Consider the following 16192-nt stretch of genomic DNA (forward strand, 5'->3'; position numbering starts at 1 on the left):
AACGTTAATGACTCAACTTTAGCCATGCAAGGTATGTCCAGCTACTACCGTAATGGGTGTTCTATAAATCTATGTAATAAAATCATAATCAAGCATTTAGGGAACTAAGGAAACAGATATTATTAAGGGCCTAATTATTTAAAAGAAATATGGTGTGCAGCAGTGGGCTACCATAATTTTTTTCTGCTTTGTGCAGAGTGGGGAGAGAGAGAGGCTGTGACCTAGTATTCTTTCACTATAAAGAACAAGCTGCAAGAGAGCAGTCCTAGGGGATATATGAGGTCAAAGAACCAGCAAAACATTGCTGAAAGGCAACAATCACTTTTTCCATAACTAAGCACATCACTTAGCTCTTCAGAAAAAATTATGCAGAAACATAGCATTAAGTAAAGTCTTCACAAACAAGTTTAAAATGAAATCTAGGTGAAAGCAAACTCGAGCCAAGCGAAACTTTTAGAGGCAATTTTAGAGCCAAAAATGGAGCTTATGTGGAACATGTCAAGAAGACAGATGCCATAGTTGGAAGAATACAATTAATGATTTGGCATTCAAATGTCATGACAGCTAGCAACATTCTGCAGGTGGTCATTGTAGCTATTTCTGTGTAACATACAAATAAGGAAAAAGAATAGGATGTACAATATGATTCTCTTAACATGTTCTTTTTAAAAAAAATTGTATATGAAATTTAATAATTTGTAAAATATAAATATTATGGTCCCTGTGTATGGTGCTTCAAGGAATGTTGTCAGTTTTTTCCATTTTATAATTTTAAGAAGATAATGTACTACATATATTAATCCACAAAGGATGGCCAGACATTTAAACAAAATGAAAACCAATCAAAAGCAATAAAAGAGAAACATATGGCCACAGATTATTTACTGAACAAGAATGAGATGATTTAGAACATATAAATAGTCCAGTTGTAAAATATACAGAGACCAAGTAATATCCAATTAGGAAAAGAGAAGTAAAAACAACTATTCAGACACTGGGGGTTGGAATTATATTTAAACATAGACTTCTGGAAAAGGTTATCCTTTGCTACAATGCATGCAGAGCACATTTTCAACTCATAATCAAAACCAAATTTTCTTCTGAACACAATCACACTTTAGGGTCACAAGTGGCTCCAGCCCACAGGTTAGACACCACTTATCTAGTATTGACTTTATATAGTCTTGTTTTATCCAACTGGCATGTTTTTCCCCCACATCTGTTTGGGTGTTTTGTTCCAATTATTTGTATTAAAATATTATAAAACTATAGCTTTTAAGTAATAACTTAAAATAATTTTTCTATTTAACTTCATAGTCAGAACAATTTTACATTAAGCCCCTTTGCTGTACTCTTATAATTTCATTCACCCATATAATAAAATGATAAGATGGTGCAAAGAAACAGTTTACTAAAAAGGATAGATATTCTTTATGCAAGAGAAAAAAAGAGCTTCATAATTTACACCCTAATTTAACAGACATCATGAGTTTTTTATGACTGTTTTGAGTTTTAAGCTTTGTTTATGGCATTATATTGCATCATGATTAGAATGTTAATGGTTTACTTTTAATTAAAATATTTATTAGCTTCCTATCTCTGGACTTGAAGGGCAGTTTGTATTATTTAATTAAGCACAGCAAACTGCAGTTTTGTATAAATTACAATTTAGAAAAGACACTAAGAAACCTTCATGGTAGCTGAACAGTCTACGCTTCAGAAAGCTGTAAAAATAAAATAATCTAAATGGAAGTTTCACTTAAACTAATGAGCTATTCCTTAATCTTAAGCATAACAAATATATTTAATACAATTTTGTAATGTTTCTGTTTTTGTTTGTTTAAATGTGAAGAAAATCAGTAATGCCAGTTTAAAAAAAATCACAGCCTTCTGTGATAATTTTAGAAAGCATCCTCCTTTCCAGAATATAATTAATTTTAATCAGGATTCAGACATAGTATACAGAAAAGGAAGATTTTAAACATCCTTTGAGAAAAGAAACAGATATTCTAATGAAAAATTGTATTAGACATTATCTGGTCCAGAACCAGGCACGCTCACTATTAAAACACTGGAGATTAAATTAAAAATCAACACTATGGGTTTTTAAAACAATTACATTAAAACAAAATTAGATCTAAATTAAGAAACAAAGCATAGTTCCAGCCTGCTCAGTGTGAAGCAAAATCATGTAAAATTGTTATTTTACCCAATTAGCTTTTCTGTAGCACTTTCCATTAAAGGATCTACAAGAACGTTACAAACATTAGATAACTTAATTTTCAACCTAGACAATTTACACATTTTGGCCTTAATGCTACAACCACAAGAATGTCACTAATACTGATGAAGAAAAGGAGTACTTGTGGCACCTTAGAGACTAACCAATTTATTTGAGCATGAGCTTTCGTGAGCTACAGCTCACTTCATCGGATGCATACCGTGGAAACTGCAGCAGACTTTATATATACACAGAGAATATGAAACAATACCTCCTCCCACCCCACTGTCCTGCTGGTGTGCAGCTTTCACCCTGACCACACCACACGATCCATCGTCTACAGCCAAGCTCTGCGATACAACCGCATTTGCTCCAACCCCTCAGACAGAGACAAACACCTACAAGATCTCTGTCAAGCTTTCTTACAACTACAATACCCACCTGCAGAAGTAAAGAAACAGATTGATAGAGCCAGAAGAGTTCCCAGAAGTTACCTACTACAGGACAGGCCTAACAAAGAAAATAACAGAACGCCACTAGCCGTCACCTTCAGCCCCCAACTAAAACCCCTCCAACGCATTATTAAGGATCTACAACCTATCCTAAAGGATGACCCAACACTCTCACAAATCTTGGGAGACAGGCCAGTCCTTGCCTACAGACAGCCCCGCAACCTGAAGCAAATACTCACCAACAACCACATACCACACAACAGAACCACTAACCCAGGAACTTATCCTTGCAACAAAGCCCGTTGCCAATTGTGCCCACATATCTATTCAGGGGACACCATCACGGGGCCTAATAACATCAGCCACACTATCAGAGGCTCGTTCACCTGCACATCCACCAATGTGATATATGCCATCATGTGCCAGCAATGCCCCTCTGCCATGTACATTGGTCAAACTGGACAGTCTCTACGTAAAAGAATAAATGGACACAAATCAGATGTCAAGAATTATAACATTCATAAACCAGTCGGAGAACACTTCAATCTCTCTGGTCACGCAATCACAGACATGAAGGTCGCTATCTTAAAACAAAAAAACTTCAAATCCAGACTCCAGCGAGAAACTGCTGAATTGGAATGCAATTGCAAATTGGATACTATTAATTTAGGCTTAAATAGAGACTGGGAGTGGCTAAGTCATTATGCAAAGTAGCCTATTTCCTCTTGTTTTTTCCTACCCCCCCCCCCAGATGTTCTGGTTTAACTTGGATTTAAACTTGGAGAGTGGTCAGTTTGGATGAGCTATTACCAGCAGGAGAGTGAGTTTGTGTGTGTATGGGGGTGGGGGGGATGTGAGAAAACCTGGATTTGTGCTGGAAATGGCCCACCTTGATTGTCATGCACATTGTAGGGAGAATGGTCACTTTGGATGAGCTATTACCAGCAGGATAGTGAGTTTGTGTGTGTGGTTTTTGGGAGGGGGGTGAGGGGGTGAGAGAACCTGGATTTGTGCAGGAAATGGCCCAACTTGATTATCATGCACATTGTGTAAAGAGTTGTCACTTTGGATGGGCTATCACCAGCAGGAGAGTGAATTTGTGTGGGGGGGGTGAAGGGTGAGAAAACCTGGATTTGTGCTGGAAATGGCCCAACTTGATGATCACTTTAGATAAGCTATTACCAGCAGGACAGTGGGGTGGGAGGAGGTATTGTTTCATATTCTCTGTGTATATATAAAGTCTGCTGCAGTTTCCACGGTATGCATCCGATGAAGTGAGCTGTAGCTCACGAAAGCTCATGCTCAAATAAATTGGTTAGTCTCTAAGGTGCCACAAGTACTCCTTTTCTTTTTGCGAATACAGACTAACACGGCTGTTACTCTGAAACTAATACTGATGATTACTTAATTTTTAAGAGCTCATATAAATAGCTTGAGAAATCTCTGTTAAAGTGAAACACAAAGGAGATAGAATAGGAAGACAGACCATATTTCACGAAAGATAAATATTTTAACAAATGAATTATCTACTATAAAGATCATAGTACTGACTGCCTCTTTCCATTAAAAAACCCACAGGCTTGGGGGACAAGGTGGGAGAGAGAGAAGGATAGGAGAAAAATCTCTGCAAGCCTTCTTCTGTGGAACGTACTCCCAATTCTTCCTTGTGTAAAAAAGGCCACATTTATCAAACATGAGAATTCCTTTCCTTGTGTCCACAGGTATCATATCTAGACGAAGTTTAAGGGGAAGGTTTTTAGCAGTTTTCTAGTACAAAATTAGTTATTCTAAACACTTTGCTGTAACAAAGAATTTTCCACCAAACAAAGTTATAAAAGACATCCCGATGAAGTGAGCTGTAGCTCACGAAAGCTTATGCTCAAATAAATTTGTTAGTCTCTAAGGTGCCACAAGTACTCCTGTTCTTTTTGCTGATACAGACTAACACGGCTGCTACTCTGAAACCTGACTCATTGAAGTATTTCAACTATTAGTGTTTGCAATCAACTATATATTTTATATTTTTCCTCCTGTGCCAGAATGATCCTGTCCACTCTAGGAGTGGTATTTCTGATTTCTCATTGATCATGAATTCTCCATTCTGCAATGGTGAACTGCAAAATAAAGTCAGTGAGTTCTTTTGGTATCACTTGCATGCTTTTCTGTTACTAGCTGTAATGTGGTTGGAGCTCAAATTTCCCTATGCCTCTCAGCAGGAAGAACATCTCTGCTCTAGGCTGTGATGTTGCAGGCCAGCTCTTTGCCAATTTATTCCCTTGACTTCTCGCAGTGCACTAGGTCATGTACTTTTCACCTGCAATACTTGTTAGATTCCTTATTCCCAAAATTTTAAGTGCCTGGCAAGATCTTACATAGTTCCTTCTCTTCGCTTACTGATCTCTCTGTTTCCCCATGTAGGGTATGTCTATACTGCAGTTGAACACCTGTGGCTGGCCCATGTCAGCTGACTCAGGCTAGCAGGACTCGGGCTATGGAGCTATTTAACTGTAGTGTAGATGTTTGGGTTTGGGCTGTAGTCCAGGCTCTGGGATCCTCCCCCCTCGTGGGGACCAGCTGCGGGTGTTTAATTGCAGCATAGACATACCCTTAAAGCTAGTCAACACTACAATGGTATTTCCAGTACAGCTATCTTGGCAAAGCCCCATAGAGGAACTGCAGAATATACCAGAAAAAAAAAAAAAGAGTTCTGTTGATGTTCTAGTTAAACCAACTTCCCAAGCTCTTTGGCCAGTATACTTTGTCTGTGGTGCTCATCACTATAGTATATGAAAAAACAGTATTTGCTCATTTTTTGCAAATTAGGAACATAAGAACGGCCAGACTGGGTCAGACCAAAGGTCCATCTAGCCAGTATCCCGTCTTCCGACAGTGGCCAATGCCAGGTGCCTCAGAGGGAGCGAACAGGTAATCATCAAGTGGTCCATCCCCTGTCGCTCATTCCCAGCTTCTGGCAAGCAGAGGCTAGGGACACCATTCCTGCCCATCCTGGCTAATAGCCATTGATGGTCCTATCCTCCATTAATTTATCTAGTTCTTTTCTGAATTAAATTAAAGACTGCATCACAATGCATACACATAAGGGAGCCAAATTAAGCTTGCACAGGCAACATTATTTCTGGCATTTCCCAACTTTTGAGAACTTGACTTTACAACCTGAAGAATGTTCTTTTTAGCATAGAGTTTGTGTGAGTGCAGTTTTTGAAGTTTTTAAAAAAAGCAAACTAAAACCGCAGAAATTCCATCATGTGACATCATACTGACACCCACCTGACTCATCAGTGGGATCAGAAGCTTTGCCACCTTAATAACATTCTTTTAACAGTTTTTTCTGTGTGTGTGTGTGTGTGTGTGTAATTTCCTGTACAACTCAACATAAAAGACTAATAAGCAATTCATTTCCAGACAGTGTACTTATATATTCCTAAATAATTCTGCAGCATAGAGCTAACAGTTTATTACTCAACACCATCACGTAAGCACACTGCTTGTATCTTTGCGTATGATACTGTAGATTGGTTTTTTTACCTGAGCTTTATTTAAACACAATCTCTCAAACTACCATATCTTGATGCTCTCACACACACACCAGCCAACTCCGCCTTTCAACTTCTAACAAAGGAAATTTACTGACCTATATTAGATTTATAGACGTATACAGTCTGTTGTAAATCTGCAAGTCTAGAAAAGTGTAAATGCCAAATGACACGCATTAGAGAGGAAAAACTATTGCAACCATATAATTCAGTAATGAACAAGCAGAGAATGAGAAAGTAGTGCTGGATAAACCATTAAAGCATATACAAAATCAGTTACTTGGAAAAGTGCATAGTTTTACTAAACACCTTATTTCACCTTTGCACAATATATGCCAATGAGCAGCCACATAAACACTTTTTTACAGTAATAAAATGTCAGGGTAAAAAGAGTCTTGGATTACCATAGGTCAAGAAATGATTAAGTCTGTGTTTATGAAAGATGACATATGATTAGTATTTCAGTTTATGGATATGCACATCATAACATGGTGCTGTTTTAAACCCACTAGTGAGCGTGTGTTCTATGTCACCCTTTATGACCAACCACAGATATGGGTCTGTTAAAACTCTCTGTTTGAGAGTCTAGCTCTTAAAGCTCAAACTGTATACATTCATGCTTTCAGCTGTGAAGGTCTCTCATTCAATCCTTGGTACACTAGTCAAGATGGCAGCCATCAAACTAGGATACAAAAATGCTTATTATATACACAACAAGAAAAAAATAAACGTCCAGAAAGCTACTTGATCATAAAAGTAGTAGTTTTCAGGTTAGTGTACTAGAAAAATCATGATCTGGAATGCACACTATTTAGCACCACAAGTAGTAAGATTAAGACTAAAGTAATCTGTTTTGTTCATTGATTTGATCATTTCAGTCCCATCTCTTAATACCTCCAACTGGCTCACCATCCATTACTGCATCAAATTTAAGCTTCTTGTCTACACCTTTAAAGCTCTGCATAACTTTATCCTGCCTACTTATCCTCCTTTCTCAAGATTCTTAACATCCTCTTCCTAAACCTCAGCACCCACAGCTCCACCAGCATTGCCATCCACATTCAGCCATTTGTTAGCTTCTTGCATAATCATCACAGTGCCTTCTTCCACTCAGCACCATATGCATGCATGGTATTACCTCCATTAGCTCATCCACAAGGCTCCAACCCTCTCTACTTTTAAGTGCCTCTTGAAGACCAACTTCAATTGCACGTTTCAGAGTAGCAGCCGTGTTAGTTTGTATCCGCAAAAAGAAAAAGGAGTACTTGTGGCACCTTAGAGACTGGTGAATCAAATTATCTTGTATATCCATTGCCTATTCTTTCCTTTCCCCTATACTAATTTGTCTACTAATTTTTCTATCAATAGCTTTTGAGTGCCTAAGAACAAGGGGCACTGCTTCCAGAATCCACCTTTCCTCTGTGAATGCTACATAAAGAGAAATTAATAATCAAACAAACTATGCCAATTTTTTTAGAAAAATACTAGCATGGCTTTAAAAAGTTATAAGCACTGAGATACTGGTTATTTTATTCAAAGAGAAACATTTGAGAATTTTTCTAACTGGGTTGGAACTTTTTTCTAAGCAGTCAGTTTTCAAAAAGTGTGTCATGTCATACCTGAATTAAAAAAATATGGAATATCTTACTATTCCTTTTTTTCTTAATAAATGCTTTCCCCTTAATTTATCAAAATAGAAGATTTGATCTTTAATTCAGTTATTTTACTTTGCATACTAAGACAAACATACCTTTAATATATGAAGTGCTCAAGAGAATGTAGACAGATGTGCAATGAAAACAACAAAATGAATTTCATATTTCTAATCTGGTTACTGTCAAAGAGAGAAACCTCAGACTTCAGCTGTCAGAATAATTCAGAAGAACTCACATCTAGCATTAAGCATCACAAATATGTTGTATAATATTTTCATTATTACTTTAGCAGGGCTTTTTTATCTAAAGGGAATTTAATCTGTTATTCACTGTAAACAAATGCCTAGACTGTTTCTTCATGAAGGTCTGAACTAAGTGTTTTTATCACTAGACGAAACATCTGTAGTTGGATTTTAAAAAGTCCATTTGTTGACTGTTTTTCTTAGCACTAACGTTTAAGGTTTGCTGCCAATGTAAAACTTACAGTTCCTGAAAATATAAAAAGGTGTACATTTCATTAACAATGGCTAAGATCTCATAAACGAAGTAACTTTCTAATTGTCAGTTATCACTGTCCCTCAATTACAGCCATATGACTGCATATCTTCAAAGATACAAAAGTGCAATATTATATCATTAGCAATTGTGAATGCCACCATTGGTATGCATGGTTCCTGTCCAAGTGAGTTTACAATATAAAGCTCCAATTCTGCAAAGACTTACACATAAAGTTAAGAACATGTGAATAACCCTATTGACTTCAATGGGACTAGTCATGCTGCATAAAGCTAAGAATGTGCCTAAGTATTTCCTAGTATCAGGGCCGACATTAAATAAGAAATACAGGATGCTATGGCAAATAATGTTGGGCAAAGGGATGAGAGGACAGTACACACGTTGGTTCCTTAATTCATACATGTAAGGTATATGCATAAAATGTATATATTAATTTAGAATTACAGATACATAAATTAAAAAAAAAGATTGTGTCCTATTGTGTCTTACAAAGTGATTGGCACAAGATTAGAGTGTCCACACTACCACTCAAACTAGACCATTAATAAAGATATTTTGGTAATTCATAAATAAAATATAAATCTATATCAATTTACAGCTAAGGTCACAAAGCCCTAGCCTAAATTTTGTGATGTTTCTAAAGTGTTTGTCTACATTGTTGACTACTTAAAAACAAACATTCAAAATTCTTTTTGAACCTCAGCTCTGTATTTAAAACCTTAACTTTGCTTCACAGCTGCACTTTGCAAAACTCATGCAAGATACCTAAAACTATTCTCAAAAAGAAAAGGAGGACTTGTGGCACCTTAGAGACTAATACATTTATTTGAGCATAAGCTTTTGTGAGCTACAGCTCACTTCATCGGATGCATCAATGAAGTGAGCTGTAGCTCACGAAAGCTTATGCTCAAATAAATGTGTTAGTCTCTAAGGTGCCACAAGTACGCCTTTTCTTTTTGCTGATACAGACTAACACGGCTGCTACTCTGAAACCTAAAACTATTCTGAATTTCCTTCTCTCCTTATCAGCTAACTTCTCACCCCATGTCTTTCATGAAGATTAAACACACATATTCCATGTCCCATCCTACTATTTTCAGCAGATTTCAACATCTTCACATTGGACACAGCCTATAAACAGAAACATTCTAATATCATTCACATGGATTAAACCAGATTACGGACTAGAACTTCCCAATTTCTATAATACACCACCCACTTTGTCTAAATAGACTGATTCACCACTATGCTTGGCTTAATACTTCTTCCACACCAACCACTATTTTATATAATGAATAAGGAGAATTAATTATATTATAGGTTTGGGTCTTAACCCACGCATACACTCATCAAGGCTGATTTATTTACTGCACAATACTTCTGACCTGATTGGTCACACAATGAGTTTTGGTGGAAGTGGGAATGATTGTATCCATGCATGTAGGCTTTCGTTTTCCAGGCACACTAAACACACACACACACACACACACACGATTTAAGTCTACAAATATAATTATTATAAAATGGCAAACTAACCGTACAAGTCTAAACATTTGAAAAATCCATATGGTAGTCTTCAAATGTTTACTTATGTGACAAAACAGATTAAAATTGGCAAAACATTACTAACAAACATACATATGCTTTTTCAATAGCCAGTTGTATTTTCATCTGATTTTAACCTGGTTTGCCCCTTACCTCAGGCTGATTAGAAATATTCAGAATGAGTGCCCATAATTCAGCTCGGAGTGCTGTTGGACACCCCTGACGGACATACTGTTGGGCTGCAGCACTATCTTGTTCTGTTAAAACTGCAAAATATGTAGATGCCATGAATTTACATAACATACATAATCATACATTTCCAGAAATTGTCATGTCATTTTTAAAAGTTTTAACTACACACACTTTTTTAAATACTGAAAGTATTCTTATCCATCCTCCCTGTGGAAGGAAAAGGCCTGGGTAGAGACTGTCGAATCGTGGAAGTCAACGAATGGCTATGCAGGTGGTGTTGGAGAGAAGGCTTTGGATTCTTTGACCATGGATGGTGTTCCAAGAAGGAGGAGTGCTAGGCAGAGATGGGCTTCACCTAACGAAGAGAGGGAAGAGCATCTTCGCAAGCAGGCTGGCTAACCTAGTGAGGAGGGCTTTAAACTACGTTCACCGGGGGAAGGAGACCAAAGCCCTGAGGTAAGTGGGATACCGGAAGGAAGCATGAGCAGGAGCACGTGAGAGGGGAGGGCTCCTGCCTCATACTGAGAAAGAGGGGCGATCAGCAGGTTATTTCAAGTGCCTATACACAAATGCACGAAGCCTGGGAAACAAGCAGGGAGAACTGGAAGTCCTGGCAAAGTAAAGGAATTATGATGTGATTGGAACAACAGAGACTTGGTGGGATAACTCACATGACTGGGGTACTGTCATGGATGGATATAAACTGTTCAGGAAGGACAGGCAGGGCAGAAAAGGTGGGGGAGTTGCACTGTATGTAAGAGAGCAGTATGACTGCTCAGAGCTCAAGTATGAAACTGCAGAAAAACCTGAGTGTCTCTGGATTAAGTTTAGAAGTGTGAGCAACAAGGGTGACTTCGTGGTGGGAGTCTACTAGAGACTCACCGGACCAGGGGGATGAGGTGGACGAGGCTTTCTTCCGGCAACTCGCAGAAGTTACTAGATCCGCATGCCCTGGTTCTCATGGGAGACTTCAATCACCCCTGATACCTGCTGAGAGAGCAATACAGCGGTGCACAGACAATCCAAGAAGTTTTTGGAAATTGTAGGGGACAATTTCCTGGTGCAAGTGCTGGAGGAACGAACTAGGGGCAGAGCTCTTCTTGACCTGCTGCTCACAAACCAGGAAGAATTAGTAGGGGAAGCAAAAGTGGATGGGAACCTGGGAGGCAGTGACCATGAGATGGTCAAGTTCAGGATCCTGACACAAGGAAAAAAGGAAAGAAGCAGAATATGGACCCTGGACTTCAGAAAAGCAGACTGTGACTCCCTCAGAAAACTGATGGGCAAGATCCCCTGGGAGAACAACATGAGGGGGAAAGGAGTCCAGGAGAGCTGGCTGTATTTTAAAGAATCCTTATTGAGGTTACAGGGACAAACCATCCCAATGTGTAGAAAGAATAGTAAATACGGCAGGCAACCAGCTTGGCTTAACAGTGAAATCCTTACTGATCTTAAATACAAAAAAGAAGCTTACAAGAAGTGAAAGATTGGACAAATAACCAGGGAGGAGTATAAAAATATTGCTCAGGCATGCAGGAGTGAAATCAGGAAGGCCAAATCACACCTGGAGTTGCAGCTAGCAAGAGTAACAAGAAGGGTTTTTTCAGGTATGTTAGCAACAAGAAGAAAGCCAAGGAAAGTGTGGGCCCCTTACTGAATGAGGGAGGCAACCTACTGACAGAGGAGGTGGAAAAAGCTAATGTACTCAATGCTTTTTTTGCCTCTGTCTTCATGAACAAGGTCAGCTCCCAGACTACTGCACTGGGCAGCACAGCACGGGGAGGAGGTGACCAGCCCTCTGTGGAGAAAGAAGTGGTTCGGGACTATTTAAAAAAGCTGGACGTGCACAAGTCCATGGGGCCGGATGAGTTGCATCTGAGAGTGCTAAAGGAGTTGGCGGATGTGATTGCAGAGCCATTGGCCATTATCTTTCAAAACTCATGGCAATCCAGGGAAGTCCCGGACGACTGGAAAAAGGATAATGTAGTGCCAATCTTTAAAAAAGGGAAGGAGGAGGATCCTGGGAACTACAGGCCAGTCAGCCTCACCTCAGTCCCTGGAAAAATCATGGAGCAAGTCCTCAAGGAATCAATTCTGAAGCACTTAGAGGAGAGGAAAGTGATCAGGAACAGTCAGCATGGATTGCCAAGGGCAAGTCATGCCTGACTAATCTAATTGCCTTCTATGATGAGATAGCTGGCTCTGTGGATGAAGGGAAAGCAGTGGACGTGTTGTTCCTTGACTTTAGCAAAGCTTTTGACACGGTCTCCCACAGTATTCTTGACAGCAAGTTAAAGAACTATGGGCTGGATGAATGGACTATTAGGTGGATAGAAAGCTGGCTAGATTGTCGGGCTCAAAGGGTAGTGATCAATGGCTCCATGTCTAGTTGGAAGCCGGTATCAAGTGGAGTGCCCCAAGGGTCGGTCCTGGGGCCGGTTTTGTTCAATATCTTCATAAATGATCTGGAGGATGGTGTGGATTGCACCCTCAGCAAGTTTGCAGATGACACTAAACTGGGAGGAGAGGTAGATACGCTGGAGGGTAGGGACAGGATACAGAGGGACCTAGACAAATTGGAGGATTGAGCCAAAAGAAATCGGATGAGGTTCAGCAAGGATAAGTGCAGGACTCTGCACTTAGGACGGAAGAATCCAATGCACCGCTACAGACTAGGGACCAAATGGCTCGGCAGCAGTTCTGCAGAAAAGGACCTAGGGGTTACAGTGGACGAGAAGCTGGATATGAGTCAACAGTGGGCCCTTGTTGCCAAGAAGGCCAGTGGCATTTTGGGATGTATAAGTAGGGGCATAGCCAGCAGATTGAGGGACATAATCGTTCCCCTCTATTCGACATTGGTGAGGCCTCATCTGGAGTACTGTGTCCAGCTTTGGGCCCCACACTACAAGAAGGATGTGGAAAAATTGGAAAGAGTCCAGCGGAGGGCAACAAAAATGATTAGGGGACTGCAACACATGACTTATGAGGAGAGGCTGAGGGAACTGGGGATGTTTAGTCTTCAGAAGAGAAGAATGAGGGGGGATTTGATAGCTGCTTTCAACTACGTGAAAGGGGGTTCCAAAGAGGATGGATCTAGACTGTTCTCAGTGGTAGCAGATGACAGAACAAGGAGTAATGCTCTCAAGTTGCAGTGGGGGAGATTTAGGTTGGATATTCGGAAAAACTTTTTCACTAGGAGGGTGGTGAAACACTGGAATGCGTTACCTAGGGAGGTGGTGCAATCTCCTTCCTTAGAAGTTTTTAAGGTCAAGCTTGACAAAGCCCTGGCTGGGATGATTTAATTGGGGATCGGTCCTGCTTTGAGCAGGGCGTTGGGCTAGATGACCTCCTGAGGTCCCTTCCAACCCTGATATTCTGTGAATCTATTCTATGATTCTATGGAGGAAAGACAAAGCACAACCCAGGTCAAGTCCCTGCATCAAACAAAGATTCTACCAGCTGAGCTTCTCAAGTCTTTATTTCCATCCACAAATATGTATTCTTTTATTGCGTACAAATATCAAAGGTACATTATATAAAATATGAAAATGTATTTCAACGAACATTTACAATCACTGTATTTAGTTTGACTCTGATATCCATTTATTTTACCTTACTTCTTTCCCCGGCTACTCATGAGCAATGGGCTGCTAATATTTGTTTGATGCTGTCTCTCTCAAAAAGGGATCATTGGGACATTTATTTTGAAAAATACACACAAAATCAGGAGGATTTTGTAAGCAGGACTGTGCTTCTTATTCTGAATTTACACATAGTTGATTCCTGGCCCCAAGGCTACAATGGGACCAGAATTTCACCCATGGGTTATTACCCATTTCCTTCTCTTCACATGTCTTACCTTGCATCTTACTGGGCAATATTCAGCAGCTCAACCAATGGAGGGCTTCCACGTGAAGGGTGGGAAGTATCCCTTTCTATTCCTAAGCCACAGTCAACAAGCTAATTAAGGAAGACCAATGCTGTGCATCTGAAAAACCTAACACACCTCTCTGAAAACTGTCCTCTGAATGTAGTTCTAATGCAAATAAAAGGACTAGCATTGTAGCCATTTGATTGGGACGGTGCTTCAGTTTAGGCATGATAGCTTTACCATCCAGGATAAGTAGGAGCCTGAAGGGCAGCATACACTCCCCTGATTTGCCCTAATGCAACAGTCAGCCAATGGGATGGTACCTCTAAAAGGAGGGTTCTCATTGGAAGGACAATTGATATTAGCAAGCAGAGCTAAACAGGGGTCTTTCTGCTCAACCTTGTACTGTACAGTCAATTCTTTGTTCTTCATGCTTCCCTTTAGTTTGACAGAAGCGATTACTGTATTGTTGTCAGTTTTTAGCAGAATGTGTAGCATTGCTGTTGGCAGACAAGCTTCAGGCTTTGCTGTGAATCTCAAAGCCTTCAGTTTGAACACATTAACGTGCACAACTTTGAACAGGTTATCAATTTTCCCACTCAGGCTTCCCAACTGTGACTGGAGTCAGTTGTTAGCTATTCTGCAATTTATAAGGGTAATCCCTACAGAAGGTATGTGCATAGTTGCACCTCCAGTGTAGGAATGTCTTTCATGGGAGTAGTGGGAACTAAAGAGCATTCATGTCAGATCATCAGGCTGAATGCCCTTTGGAAAGCATCACATGTCCTGGAAAGACATCAATAACCTCAAGAAGCAAATTAGCAGTCATGCTGATGAATGGTTTGGTTGCTACATTGCTTTTGCAAGGACTTCTCAACTTCACTATTAGGTCTCTGAGTAGATGACTAAATCGTAATATACTGTATTAGTAGGCCAAAGTGTGCCCACTTCTATGATAGAGTGAATATGCTTTTATGATTTATCACAGAAGACAAGTTGACTGCCTCTATCTTCTTTGTCCGGACCATTGAGCATAGACTTACATAAATACTACTGCTGAATTCTGCTACCAATATCACGACCAATTTGATAATAGTATGCAAAAATCATAGCTAAGCCAAAGAGTAGGGACTGGTACTGAAGTGGACCAGACCAAGACAAGCCTGACACATCTTGGTGGCTAGAAAAATCTGTAGGTGGGAAACTTTCTTAATGATTAATGCTAAAATATCTTCAATAGATTGTGACCAGGGTAGAACATACGAGTTTCACACTGTATCCTTTGTACAGATGAATAAATAAGATGCAATTCTGGGGGGAGTTTCTTAGAAAAGTAAAATCTTCTTGCTTTACTAACTTTTACTGACTCTGAAGTTCACGATAGGTATGTCACTATTCCCATACATCTTGTGTGATATGGTGGGAGAAATCAGGAAGAAGATTTGGATACTGAACTTAAAAGGATATGCCTCCTTTCCTCCTCTGACTGTGAAGAGACCCAGGGTGCTGGAATAGCCCAAGATGCTAACGGTCCCCACTGGAAACCTAGGCAACAGATCTGTACTTCATGAACTCTGCCTGGTTCACATCAATAGGTGAGGTGATGAGACAAGAGAAGAGAAAAGGATACAATTCAAAATCCTTGAATGAAGCTGAACAAGTCTGGTTCAGCTGCAGTCAGGAGTCAGAGACTCAGACCTACCAGACTTCTTTGCATTCGCTGGCTGGCCTGTTTCCTAATCTTCTTCAAAAACTCTTGCTTAGATAAAATATCTTGTTCAAGAAAAGGACACACACATCATGTGGCCAGTTGGTCCAAAGTGAACAAAGGGCCATCTGTTCCAGAATTGCTGGAAGTCTCTGTTTTAACAAATATTTTCTTGGCCTGTAGAGTTCTGTAATAGGTGGTGCACTCATGGCTTTGGGTTTTTTTGTTTTCCACCTTTTTTGGCTTCCTAAATGCTTAGATAGAAAAGGAAAAATAAAATACTGCCAAACTACATGCAAAAACTTGGGAAAAGAAGACAGCCTCAGCAGAGAACAGAACAATATACATGACTGAGGTATTTCCATCTTATCACTTTTTGCAGAGGCAAGAAACAACCTCACTAATAAACTGGGATGCGTTATGCTGGCTGTAGGAGAGAAAAAGCCTCAGCTCAATAGTGCAACTGACACGAAGGTAG

General features: G+C 39.7%; 1 protein-coding gene across 6 annotated transcripts in view; it reads right to left on the reverse strand.

The window, feature by feature from the left end:
• Nucleotides 1-16192, reverse strand: part of TBC1D19 (TBC1 domain family member 19) — a 112316-nt gene that overhangs the window by 43700 nt on the left and 52424 nt on the right. For all 6 annotated transcript variants that reach the window (XM_073342334.2, XM_073342335.2, XM_073342333.2 and 3 more), the window contains one exon: nucleotides 10097-10209. In XM_073342334.2, coding sequence (XP_073198435.1) covers nucleotides 10097-10209 — 113 coding nt within the window. The remainder of the gene's footprint in view (nucleotides 1-10096; nucleotides 10210-16192) is intronic.

The sequence above is a fragment of the Lepidochelys kempii genome, chromosome 4 (genome assembly GCF_965140285.1).
Source record: "Lepidochelys kempii isolate rLepKem1 chromosome 4, rLepKem1.hap1, whole genome shotgun sequence".
Lineage (NCBI taxonomy): Eukaryota > Metazoa > Chordata > Testudines > Cheloniidae > Lepidochelys > Lepidochelys kempii.